Source organism: Python bivittatus, unplaced genomic scaffold (genome assembly GCF_059951505.1).
Source record: "Python bivittatus isolate LINGU-HERP-01145 unplaced genomic scaffold, Pbiv_v1 ctg000980_np1212, whole genome shotgun sequence".
Lineage (NCBI taxonomy): Eukaryota > Metazoa > Chordata > Lepidosauria > Squamata > Pythonidae > Python > Python bivittatus.
Window position 1 is genome coordinate 19,841,326 of NW_028277125.1, and position 12,586 is coordinate 19,853,911.

Genomic DNA, 12,586 nt, shown 5'->3' on the forward strand with positions numbered 1-12,586 from the left:
CCCTCAGCTTTTTAAAAGTTTCCATATATCCTGTATATACTCATGGATAAGCCCATCGGCAGATAAGGAGACCTCGAATTTTTAACCAAAATACCATAAAAAATATGCCATCTGCAGATAAACCGATTGTGAAAATTAAAAAAACATACAAAACTTTTGAGGGTTGGCTTATCCACGGATGGGCTTATCTGCAGGTATACACAGTACTACTTTTTTGAAGTAGCAAAACTATTTTCAGAGAGGGTGAGATTGTGACATCACAGCTGCCACACAATAAATGTTAGACATAGATAGCTCCTGTTTTTGAGCCACGTAACTTTTTTTCCTGAGTTTATCCTCAGTGAGGAATTGGTACACTTGATATGATTACAGGTATGTACCTAAGTAAAATAATAGCTAATAGTAATCTACTAAGAAGCCACACTCGAGGACAATTTTGTGCGGCAATTCTCTGCTGCTTTCGTCTTTTACCTGGCTGTAGCACTGTTAAGTCCAAATTACACTTGTAAAAGTTTCTGGTTTCAGATCTACTCTCAGTTTATACCGTGCACCAACTTGATCAGAAGAGCCCCAATTTGTGAACTTTAATATGGTGAATAATCTACACCAACTGAAAACACTCTTAGAATGTGACCCAGGACCCTTTCTAGCTTTCTTTGATGCAGTTTTGCTTGTGAGTATTCCCAACACTGCTGAAGCCACGGGCCAAATAATGCTTTAACCACATCCATATCCACTGTAATGTAATTTGAATCTCCATCTAATGGATACAAAATGTGATGTCACATTATTGAAATGCCAAGCAACAACTGATTGAGGATTTATCTGCCATGTAGAAGACTGTAATCTGCACTTCCTTTGCTCTGTGGGACATCCCATTTCAACAAACAAGCAAAATCAAAGTTATTATTAACTAGGTTGTTTGTGAAACCCATTCTATTCATACAAGCCTCACATAAGCACCCCTTTTGGAACTCTGGGTGCAAAAATTATTTTTCTTCTCTTTAAGTGCTACCTTTTCAACTATTTGTCAGTCTGTATTTTGCCTTCTCTGTAATACGAAACTAATATTTAACTTGTTCAGAGATAGAGGAAAATAGTTAAGAATCAAAGTCCAAACACATACTACTTGCAGATGTTTAGCGTTCTGCCATAAAAGCCCAGCTGTGAGAGAGCAGATTGAAGTGGAGAATTGGAAAGTAGAGAAAGCACTAAATACCATTATTTTCTTTGTAACAATTGAGGTGTTCCTGAATGTTAAGCATTTCAAGCAGCAATTAAGCACTTAATAAAAACAGTTTTGTATCACTGTATAGCAAAATCAATTGCATAATATATTAGTGAAAAATTTCACAATTACAAGCAAGCCAATTAAGAGCCTCTACTCCACAGTAGCTGTGCTCTTCTTTTTCTTCCCCCACCAGCTTAGAAGTGTGTGGAAACTAGAGTTCCCTCTTACCTGAATATCCAGATAAGTGGTTTCTTCAGTAGTTGTGACTGTTCCGATAAATCTTCTTCAAAATACATTGGATGAATGTTCTAGTTTAGGCATAGTGTGAGTTTTTGCTGTTTTTTTAAGCATAGCTATTGCTTCTCCCTTGTAGTTGCTACCAACAGCATAGTCTTCAGCAATAGCTGGTTCCTACAGATGTCACACTCAGCCAATCCTATGTATCTTTACTTGAAAATAAGTCACATTGAGTTTAGTAAGTGAGGCGGCCTTAAAAAGCACAACCCTAAATTCAACTGATGTAACTGGGATTGTGTTTAGGAGGCATTTCTAATAGTGGGTTGACTTGGAACTGTGGCTTGTTTTCTTTTTCTTTTTCTTTCTTTCTTCTTTCTTTCTTTCTCTTTCTTTCTTTCTTTCTTTTTTTTCTTTCTTTCTCCCCTCCCTCCTTTGTTCTTTCTCTTTCCTACATGGCCACCACCACCAAGATTTCCTATTTTGCATGACATCATTATCCAGAATCAAAGTTACCATCTACAGCATTATATAATCTCATGCCTAATGCTAGGAAATACCATCACTGCTCTTTCAAGTGGCCATGACAACCCTGATGGTTGTTGTCAACCAGGTGTAGAAAAGAAGTGGGGCGGACCAAATAGTTTGTTAACCAGTCACTTATCTAATCTTAATACTTTTCAATAATTTAGTGCATACCAAGTGCTCAAAGTGCTTCTTAAATATTATCTCAGCAATGCTTGATATGGCCTATTACTATCTTTCTATTTCACTTTGGTGGCCAAGGGGAAGATAGTAAGGGCTAAAGTATCCTGAGCTGGAGACTAGTGACTACCAAATAATAGTTCTGTATATCAAGGAATCCCTTTAACAGGACCATTTGGAAGATTTAAAAAGCAAGCAAACTTAAGTCAGTCAGAAATCTTCCATCCTCTTTTACAGCAAAGAAATATACAAACAACTTTAGAAGTTCAGAGAGAAATGTTGGATGAGATTTTTAAAAATCTTAATGATATATGGAGGTCATACATAGAAATGTTAACCTGCACAAAATCTTTAAAAGGTGAAGTATATAATCTCCAGCCTATCTGTAATAACAGTACAAAAAGTGCAATGGTCAAAAATACAACTGAATCTATCCTCCTCTAGAAGTTAGTGATGGCTCTCTTTCAAATACTTTGAGAAAGCAAGCAAGTTTGCAATCCTATTGCTCTGCAGCATTAGGTCAGGATGGATTAGTATATCACTGGTAATTAGTGAGCATGAATGTTAGAATACTGTAAAATGAACTTTTAATAATGCTCTTCTCCCAAAAAAAGACAAATGACTGCTCTTTTCGTTATTAAAAAAAAGCTTTTTAATGAATTCCCAGTCATCACACTCCCCAAAATCCCCAAATCTTCCTGAACTTAATAACATCAGAGTGCTTAAAAAAAAAATCCAACAACCAGAAGGGATTTGGTGTCTTTCTCCTGATGATTCCACCTCACCTCCAGCAATGTTGATGATTTGCAAAACAGTCTCCAAGTTACTTGTTGATGTGCATAAGTAGATTTCAGGAAGAGAGAAATAATGTAAACCAACATGATGTGGATTTGTTGGAAGTAAAAGAACCACACTCTTCCCTTCCAGGATTTTATTCTGCACTAGGAAGTGATCAGAAACTTGTGCAGAATGCAACCACACAATACCGGGAAGGGCCATTAAAAAACAATCTAGCTCCTAGTTGTGAATGTCTCCAATTTGAACGCATGTCACATATTTAGACTGGCACTTAAAAGATACCATCAGGCACCTCAAATGGGAAAGGCTGGCGGTGTTTCACAGGCGGAGGCAGAATCGCGCCTTCCTCCGCTGCTACACAGCAGCTTCAGGTGTGCAACTTCGCAAAAAGGAAGAAGAAGAAAAGAAGGGCCGAGGAAGACCCTCGCGTCACCCCTCCCTTTCCCTTCTCCCTCCTCCGCTATTTCCACCGCCCCTCCCTAAATCTCCCAGTGGAGAGGGGATTCGGCGCAACGCTCGCCGGCGACGCTGACGGCGCAGCTCCTGCTGCCGCGGGGCGCTAGGAGAGGGCGGGCAGCGGTCTTCAGCTGCCTCCTGTCCAGCGATCCAGCTCCGCGCGGCCTCTGCCCGTCCCGGTGGCCAGGCTGGTGACGGGCAGGACCAGGGGTTGCTGGGGCCGCATGGATTCCTCGTAAGTGGGCAAATATTTCACCTCTTCGTAGCTGGGCAGCTGCAAAAAGACGGGCGAGACGACGTGCAGAAGAGGGGGCGGCAGGAACGGCTCCCGGCCCCCGCTGTCCAGCAGCGAGTCCTGCGAGTTGGCAGCCGTCGCGTTCAGCGGGGTGACGCGGGCGAGCGAGTCCTGCTCTTCCAGGTCGTCATCGTCGTAATCCGCCTCCTCCTCCTCCTCCTCCTCCTCGCCCCGCTGCCCCGGGTGCCGGCGGCGCCGGCCGTGCCTGCGGGGGCTGGGGCAGATGATCCGCTGCAGAAAGTACCCGATGGCGAAGAGCACCAGCAGGATGAGCAGCCCGGAGAGCTTCCGCACGAACCAGCCCACGTTGTCCAGGAACGTGTGGAACGGCAGTTTGCAGCATCTGGTCTCCGCGTAGGTGGCGTTGCCGTAGCTGCAGCAGCTCTCTCGCGCGCCGCATTTCTGCTCGCCGCAGCTCCCTTGGCAAGGCTGCCATAGCAAAGCGGCGCCCAGCGCCAGCAGCCCCGGGGGCAGGCTGCTGCCCGTCATCCTCCCCCCTCGTCAGTGACGGGGAGGAGGAGGAGGGCTGCGCTCGCTGCGGCCCGCCACCATAGCCCGCCGGCTCCGCGCTCGCTCCCCGCCGCCACCTCCGGGCTCTTTGCAAACTCGCCTCTCGGGCGCGCAACTCTAAGCCTAGGAAGAGGAAAGGGAGGGGTGCGTTGGCCGCTGCAGGACGACCCCCGCCGCCGCCGCCGCCTCGCTTTCGGAGGGATCGCCCTTAGTCCCGCAGCCCAGCTCTCGGGCGCAGCGAGGCTGAACAAGTCTTGCTTGCAAGAGCAGGCGGCGAGGCGGGAAACGCGGACATGTTGCGCGCGGATGTCTGCGTAGCCAAAGGCGGCCGGGCAAGGGGTTAATGGAGCCGATCAGCTTGCTCTCTGCAGCCCTTTAATCTTTATTAATACAGCTGTCGTCTTCTCCTTTCGTCAACGCTCGCTCCCCTTCGCTCGAGTTGAGTTCCTATACTTAAGTGATTGGATTTCCCTGTGAGTGTTATTTAAATTTACTTGCTCCTGGGGCTTGCTTTCCATATTTCTGATTAAAAATTGATGGCCACCATTTGGCTGATGTTAATGGGCTTAATGCAACTCCTTTTCCATTAGGGAGATGGGAGGCTGTGGTTTTTTCCTCCCTTTTCTGCCTTTCCTGCAACCTACTTGCCAAGAGAGAGTGGTGACTCTTCCTTCCTAGAGAATATGAAGGACCCACCAGCATATCCAGCATGGAAAAACAAGCCAAGGCCAGAAACAGATTCAGTGAAGAATGTTTGGAAATCCAAAAGATGAAAAGGGCACGGCAGCTTTTCCCAACCTAAGGTCTCCAGATCTAGATCCAATAGATATAGAAGATGTTGGGTAGGGAGACTAGTAGAAGATAATAAAAAAGTAGGTGCAGAGCAACCTATAGTTCACTGAATTACTTGGATTAAATGCTGAGCCACCAGCTAGTCAGTCACATTTCCGCTCACCATACTGTTTCATTAGATAGGGTTCATAAGGCATCGAAAACGGTAAAGGGTTTTGGGCTAACACACTTAGTAAATTGGGTAAACCCAGATAATTGTGGTTTATTCATCACCGTGGTTAGAGAAAGCACATTTTACTGTGATGTGCAAACTCTTAATGGAGGAGTGGGGAAGAGTAGTGGGGTAACAGTAATGAGGCTAATTTAACAAATTATAGGCAATATTTCTAGTTGTGTTGGTAATGACTCCCTTCACTGCAGCCAGCTGAGCCACAGAAACTGGAGTCTAAGGCATCTGGAGATCCCAGGATGAGGAAAGCTTTTCTAGGCTGAGCATATCATTTTATTAGGACAAGGTCTATATAGAGAAGTATAATTTGTCAGGGAAGTAATTGAAAGAAAAGGATGGCATTGTATGCTTTGCAATAGAGTAGAATTATTTAACAGCAGGACTCGGGAAGCTTATTAAAACTGGAGAAGGAAGTGAAGGTTTATTTTTTATTTTTTCCTTACATTAATGCCCCATCTTTCCGTGTGAAAGTCATCTCCAGGAAGTTACAAATTAAAAGCTGGAATTCCTTCCTTGTCTTAATCATGGTTTAAGAATAGAAAGGGATATGAAAAAAGGCAAAGCTATAGGGCTGCAGGGGCATAAAATGGGAAGACAAGCAACTTTCAGAGTCTTGCCTTCCTTTGTTAACTTGCTAGGCCTTGCAGTTATTTCTTAGCAAAATAGATGATGGTAAAACAATAAATGCAACATATTCTTGAATGCTCAGTTTTCTGTTTTATTTTCTACATGAATCTCCCTCCCCTGCAAAGTAACTTAAAAGGAGCTTCTGGCCAAAACAGATGTAAAATGATATTTTTAAGAAAAATCAATGTTCTTGGCCGGTTGCTTGTTGCATCACAGGCATAACAGTAATATTGAAATAAGCCCAAATGTATGGCAGTTCCAAAAGACTGAACAGAAAGAAGATACTTTAAAGAAGGCTTTCCTTCAACCAATGCACAAACTCAGTTACTAGCAGTAGAAATGATCAAGACTGATTTATAGAGCCATTCAGAGGAACTCCCATTTGCTTGCTTCAGGAATCTATTTGCATAACTGTTAGTCCCATGGTGGTTTATTATGTTGATTTTACCCATTTTCCAGGCTTTATCCACGTGCTTGTCTTTCCCTAGCACTGGGACAGCCTGCTAACTATTTGTTGAAGACAAATCCTCATAACAGAGTCTCCCTCTCAGTGCCAGTGGTATTTTTCATTGGAAAACGCAATACAACTTCCTATGCAAACATTCTGATCCACAAGAAGGAGGAGCCTGACTGAGGTTGGCCATCTACGTGGTGCCATTTGGCATACTGCAGGATTGCTTCCTTCCATTTGGCCACAGGACTCTGTGCTTCCATCCCAATTCTGCGTTGGCTCCTGGAGGGAACAGAAAGTCTCTAGCAACCAAAGTCATATTTCCTTTCTTTTTAGGCTCAAGTAGGAATAGTACCTTCTGGAAAGTCTTCTACTAGGTTGCTATTCCTATCTGTAATCTCCACTGCTTGGCATTTCTCCTCTCCAGGAGCTATGGAAGCCTGCAAGAAAGGCAGAAAAGCCGGCAAGTTGAAAGAAAAGCTAGGAAGACAGGGGTCCTTTGCTCTTCCTTCTTCCCTACACCTACCCTTCTCTCCATGCTCCCCCCAAAGCCATCTCCACTGTCGTGTGAGGGCAGCAAATTTGGTTGTCTCATTTTGGAAGCATGGCAAGAACATGGGGTTGGGTAAGTGGGCAGTGGTTTCTCAAAGTGATGGTGGAAAGCACATCATTGGCGGTCAGGGAAAAAGGCTCCAGGAATCTGCAGGAATACACACTTTGATATCTTCTAAATGTTTCAGATTATAATTTGTGTATGTCTGCCTATCGGCCAAATTGAGAGAGACAACGGATATTGTACTCCAAAACATCTGGAGAGTGCCAGATTGCCTGTATCTGTAGGGAAAGTGGTTGCCAATGTCTCTGTAATAGGTTAAGATACACAGTCTGGCTCAGGAACTTCATTAAAAACTGGGAGTTACGAATAGCATATTCTACATTCTTTTCACTTGTTCTGCTTAACCTCCAGTCTGAAAAAGCTTCTGAAAGAACTCAAAAATATGCCCCTGACATTCTGATTAGTCTTTATAAAAACTGGAGTTTTCAAGGGATTAAGAAGGCTACACTTAATTTTGGATTATAGCAAACTGGCTGTCATTTCCAAGTTTTGACCACTTAAATGACTGCTCCTTTAAATCAGATAAAGATAAGTTGGGGATGAATGGTGAGTATCCTAAAATGTTACAGAGATGTGATAGGGAGCCACCCCTAGTTTGCTTCTGATTAACTGACATTTTGCAACTAGACACGCCCACTGTAGCTGCCATTTTGTGATTTGTCAATGCCTTCCAATGGCAGACATTTTTTTTTAGTGTCCAAAACATACACTCAAAATGTTCACAAGCCCCAAATATTCAGGACCTTTCTTTTATTGTAAAAGTTATAATTTATTATGTCCCATTATGGGATTGCTTTAGCAGTGAAAAGTCAGTTTGGGACAGTTCATAAATAAAAACAAGTAGTCTATTGGAAGTCCCACTGAGAGATGAGAAAAGTGGGTATAAGCCTTGCAGCCTTGAATGATACCTTTGCTACCAACCTTGGTTTGTTCTGTAACAACATAACTGTCATGCCTTCTCTTCCATAAACTTGCAAATGAAATTAGAGTTTAGTGTGGCTACAGAGAATCATAGAGATCCATAATTCCTATCTGAAAACTGGAAATAGTAGGGTTAAATATATCTACTTTTAGTACTGTTATTTCCAAGAGATGGGAAAACACCCTTGTTGATGACTAAGCCCAAACTATCCAAACTTCATTATCAAGGGAAGAAAACCCTTTGAAGATGGAGCCATGTTTTCAAAGTCCTTCACTAACCACAGAAAGCTTAAACTTTGAAGATGTTTAATGAAGATTTTAAAATGTAATAGTAGGAATCTCTCTGGTTAACAGAATCCACCAGTCTTGTCTCTGCACATGTGCCTGCTTCCGAACAGTGCTGCAAGGGAAGCAGAAAGTACACAGGACTAAACCTTTTGACTCAGTGGTTAGTTCCACAAATCAGTTCATCATTTTGGCTTTGCATGTTGTAGCAATTCAGCCATTTCAACTTGTAAACCATAGTGTGTAATGTATGTTGCATGAAGCCAACCAGTTGTGATTCATTCCATAAAACTATAGTTAAACAAGCCATGGCTTAGAATGCACAGAAACCAGCTTTGTAAACTGTACTGAAATAGAGCAACTCCAACAAAAGCCTGACTGCAGGTTAAATAAGCTTTCTTGGAGTTAAAATTCATTACACCATATGGAATTCCTTTTTAAGAAAAAAATAAATACGGAGTTAGGTTGAAAAGCAATGGAATTTGTTTTCTGGGAGGATCTGGGAGGAACAAGCTTTTGCTCAATTGTACTCAAGATGTTTAGAAAACTAATTATGTGTATTCACTTTTTTTTTTTTTACATTGAAAGGTCAAAATCCATTATAGCTAAACCTTATTCCCAATATTTCCATGACTTTAGGGTTGTCTAGTTTACAATGGCTGTGGAAAAATTAAGAATGGAATGTAAAAAATAATACTGCTAATATCAGTAAAACCACATCATGAAAAACACAAAGATTCAAATTAATAAAACACCAAAGGTAGTAGATTAAACTTGGACACCAGTATCAACCATATCAAGTTAACCAGCCGGCAACTTTTGCTAGGCAGATGAAACAAATAAATAAAACAAATAAAGATAAAGAAATCAAAACAAAATGAATTTGTTTTGATTTCTTTATCTTTGAGAGAGTTGCTCTTTTCCCAGATCGAACAGAACTTTTGTTCCCAGAAATAAGGATTATACCTATGGTCAGAACCTGAAACGTTTCAAACATTTTATCGAGCTTGTGTCACAATGTCAGTAACAATTTTCCTGGTGAAATACTCTCTAGTGTAGCTGAATGTAATACATACATTTTATAAGGCATAAGAAGTAAACAGATTTTTTAAAAGAACGAAACAAGATGTAATCTCATGAATGTTCCTTCAATAGGCCTTGAAGCCATTCCAAAATTATTATCTGGTGTTGAAATTTGTGCTAAACCTACAGGGCCAAAGCCTCCCTTAACTCTGTCAAAACAGTTCACAATGCCAAGGGGTTGGTTTTGGCATAACTGTCTCCAGTATTATAGAGTCTGTTGAAAGTTTTATAGATTATTTGGAACTCTTCCTTTATATAACATATTATTTCTACTTTCAGAAAAGAAATCGGTAAATTACCTTTTCGTGTGGAATAGATATGATGCCTAGCCCATAGTTAACCCTGTTATGTACTTGGACATCAAGAGGCAACCATTACAGGCGCAGATCTACAGAGGATGCTGCATAAGAGAGAGGATGGCATGTAGTGTACACATGCGCATGCTCTCTTCACATCCATCCAAACGTACACCTTGTACTTTTCATGTAGCAAGGAACCAGTAATAGGGTCCTATGCAGACAGTTGATCCCACGATCAGCTTGTTGGTGGTGACCTGATTGCTTCGTTAATGATTGCTATCATTAACGGTTCCCTGCCGTTAATGATAGCAATAACTACCATAGCCCTAATGCTGATCAGCTAACCAATGAAAAAGGTAGGCAGGACTTATGGCTACAAGGGCTGCATTGCTTGGTGTGGAGAACTGTACGCTACTGCCCAGACTGAAGGTTACCCAACCCATGTACTAGGTAAAATCTGTGAAAACCATAAACTAGTGTCAAAGAGTTAGGGTAGGTAGCTTCAAAAAGAGACTAAACAGAGGAATAGAAAAATGTCTCTTTTTAGAGTTAGCATATTACTAAAAATGCAGCTCATACATTTGCTTACAAGTTGCCATCTGCTGAGACACATTACCTACATCATAAACTACAGTGCACAATTATGACTGGGTTCACACAGTATGTTAAACCAAAAGCAGATCATCAATTGTGGCTCAGCATGATGTGAACCTAGCGGGTTAATATTCTGCAAAGTAAAGAGACCAGGTCCTCGCAAGAAGGACTTTACAATCTAAAAACTGACATGGGAAAAGAAAACTAAGAACAGGTAAGTAAAGAGGAAAAACGCCCATCTACTTGTTACATAGATTTAGGTTTAGTTACTGCTTTGAGTCTAAGAGTTGTGTCTGTGGCTTCCTGGAGAAACCTTAAGAAAGTAAGATTGCAAACCATCTTATGGATAAACACTTTTATGTTCCCTTGCGTGATGTTAGAAGAATACTGTGTTTGTTCCTAGCACTTAACATGAAGTTAAATCAAACTTGTGTGGTTTTTAGACCATTTTAAATTCTTCTAGTAGGATCAAATGTCAAATGATTGACTGATACAGAGACAAGATATTCCACAGGTTAAGTATCACAGTCTTAGAAAAAGGTTGCAGCATTTTAAAGACTTAACTGTATTTCCCAAGGAGAACCCCAAGTCCCTCTAAAACCTACCTGGGTCAGTTTAGTCACTTGGAGCAGACTGATTGAATAGGTCCTACTTTCTTATAGAGATGAAGGCAGCATCGGCAAACTGAAAAGGAACCAGAAAGTGATTTGATCATGAACAAGGACTGATGGTAATGTCTTCCACCTTCATAAAAACCAGATCTAATGAACGCCCACCTGTGTATGTTGAGCCCTGAACAACTTGGGTCATGTCTGTGGTTGCTGTAGTGGTTATGAACTCCTGAGCTGCACTGATGCTACATCACGTGGGGGCAAATTTAAGTGTCTCAGAACTCTCAATCTGGAAGACTCCACTGGTACCTCAGTGACATATATCCAGTTTTCTGATTCAGGCAAGAGCTGCAGTAGAACTTCCTATAAAGTAGAAGGCTCAACATTTCAAACCTCCTCTCCCAGAAGCCCTTCAGGTCTTCACAACCTGAGTCCACCTCCTGCTGTGGGCTAGGGCCTTGGTACTTGCTGCATCTACATTATCCTGAGAATGAAAAAGTTCCAAAGGAAAACATAGAAATGATTTTAATAATTCTACCTTCTAGTTGTAAGCTTAAGAGATGTGTGTGTAGAGATTTCAGTCCTTCCTCTCCCTGGGGGTAGATGAATTTCCTCACAGATAAACAAAACCAAACTTTTTAAAGAACACACAGAGAAAATATAAGCCCCTTTTAAACCTTAAAATGCATACAGGCAGCATTGTGTAAGAGGTTTTACCAAGTTGCCTTGATCAGGGTCAGCACCTAAACAGCATATCACAAGAAATGCAAAATGAATGCTTCAGGCAGACCACAAGTTGGTCTGCTATAAATACTTTCTCTTTATGAGATAAGCGATAATACAATTTCATATACAGCCTAAGACTACAAGATGATTATAAACAGAATTAATATCTTTCTGCCTAGCCTGAAAACTGAAATGCAAGTCTGAGGACGTACACCAAGGTTTCCTAATTTGTACAATGAAATAAGAATAATAAGACTGATTCAAAAAGAGCCAGTTTGGTGTAGTGGTTAAGGCATCAAGCTAGAGACCAGGAAACTGGGAGTTCTAGTCCCGCCTTCAGCACGAAGCCATCTGAGTGACCTTGGGCCAGTCACTTTCTCTCAGCCCTAGGAGGCAGGCAATGTCAAACCACTTCCAAAAAAACTGCAGGGACTAGTCCAGGCAGTCACCAGGAGTCAACACTGACTCGAAGGCACCAGAAAGAAAAAGATTGATTTAGCAGTACACAGACAAGAAAGAAACAATCTAACACAAAACTTGGCTAAAATGTATTCCTTTTTTTTTAAACAGGTGCAATAATTTTTTATATTTTATTGTTTATAAGATGCAAATAATACATGACAGGTAGTCCTAGCCTTATGACCATTTGTTCAGCAACCGTTTGAAGTTACAACGGCGCTGAACAAATGGTTACAACTGGTCCTTGGAGTTCTGGCCATCCTAGCATCCCCACAATCATGTGATTGCAATCTGAGTGCTTGGCAACCAGTTCACACTTACAACTGGTCCTAATTGTTGTAAGTCAAAGAGTACCTGTATATTGTTTGGGTTCAGTGGTTTTTATACAGTATTAACTAGAGCTTGTTAACAGTAGGATTATTTAGATAAGTTAAACCTTTAAAGATAAAAGAAAAAAGTTTATATCAATATTAACTATGGTTTCTGAAATGTTAATAAGCATAAGGTTGCTTAAATTGTACATTTAAAGCTGAGTCTAGCAATGATAGACATTTGCAAAACACATGAAATTATTGTAATATGGTAAAGGTTTCAATCTTAAGCTTAATACTTAATACTAAGGTATCTGCTGTATTGTTATTTATTGTTTATAAAATTAGAAAAT

The 12,586-nt window shown here is 41.2% G+C and overlaps 1 protein-coding gene and 1 long non-coding RNA gene across 2 annotated transcripts; both read right to left on the bottom strand.

The window, feature by feature from the left end:
• Window positions 1-2,798: 2,798 nt before the first annotated feature.
• Window positions 2,799-6,722, bottom strand: CUNH3orf80 (chromosome unknown C3orf80 homolog). Its single transcript, XM_088131850.1, has one exon. The coding sequence runs from the start codon at window positions 4,206-4,208 to the stop codon at window positions 3,552-3,554; it is 657 nt and encodes a 218-aa protein (XP_087987976.1). The 5' UTR covers window positions 4,209-6,722; the 3' UTR covers window positions 2,799-3,551.
• A 35-nt stretch (window positions 6,723-6,757) lies between these two features.
• LOC148213553 (uncharacterized) lies at window positions 6,758-11,439 on the bottom strand. The gene is made up of 3 exons (XR_015794344.1): window positions 10,903-11,439; window positions 10,732-10,810; window positions 6,758-8,265 (listed from the first exon to the last, which is right to left on the bottom strand). It is a non-coding gene; the product is annotated as an uncharacterized LOC148213553 (long non-coding RNA).
• Window positions 11,440-12,586: the final 1,147 nt, after the last annotated feature.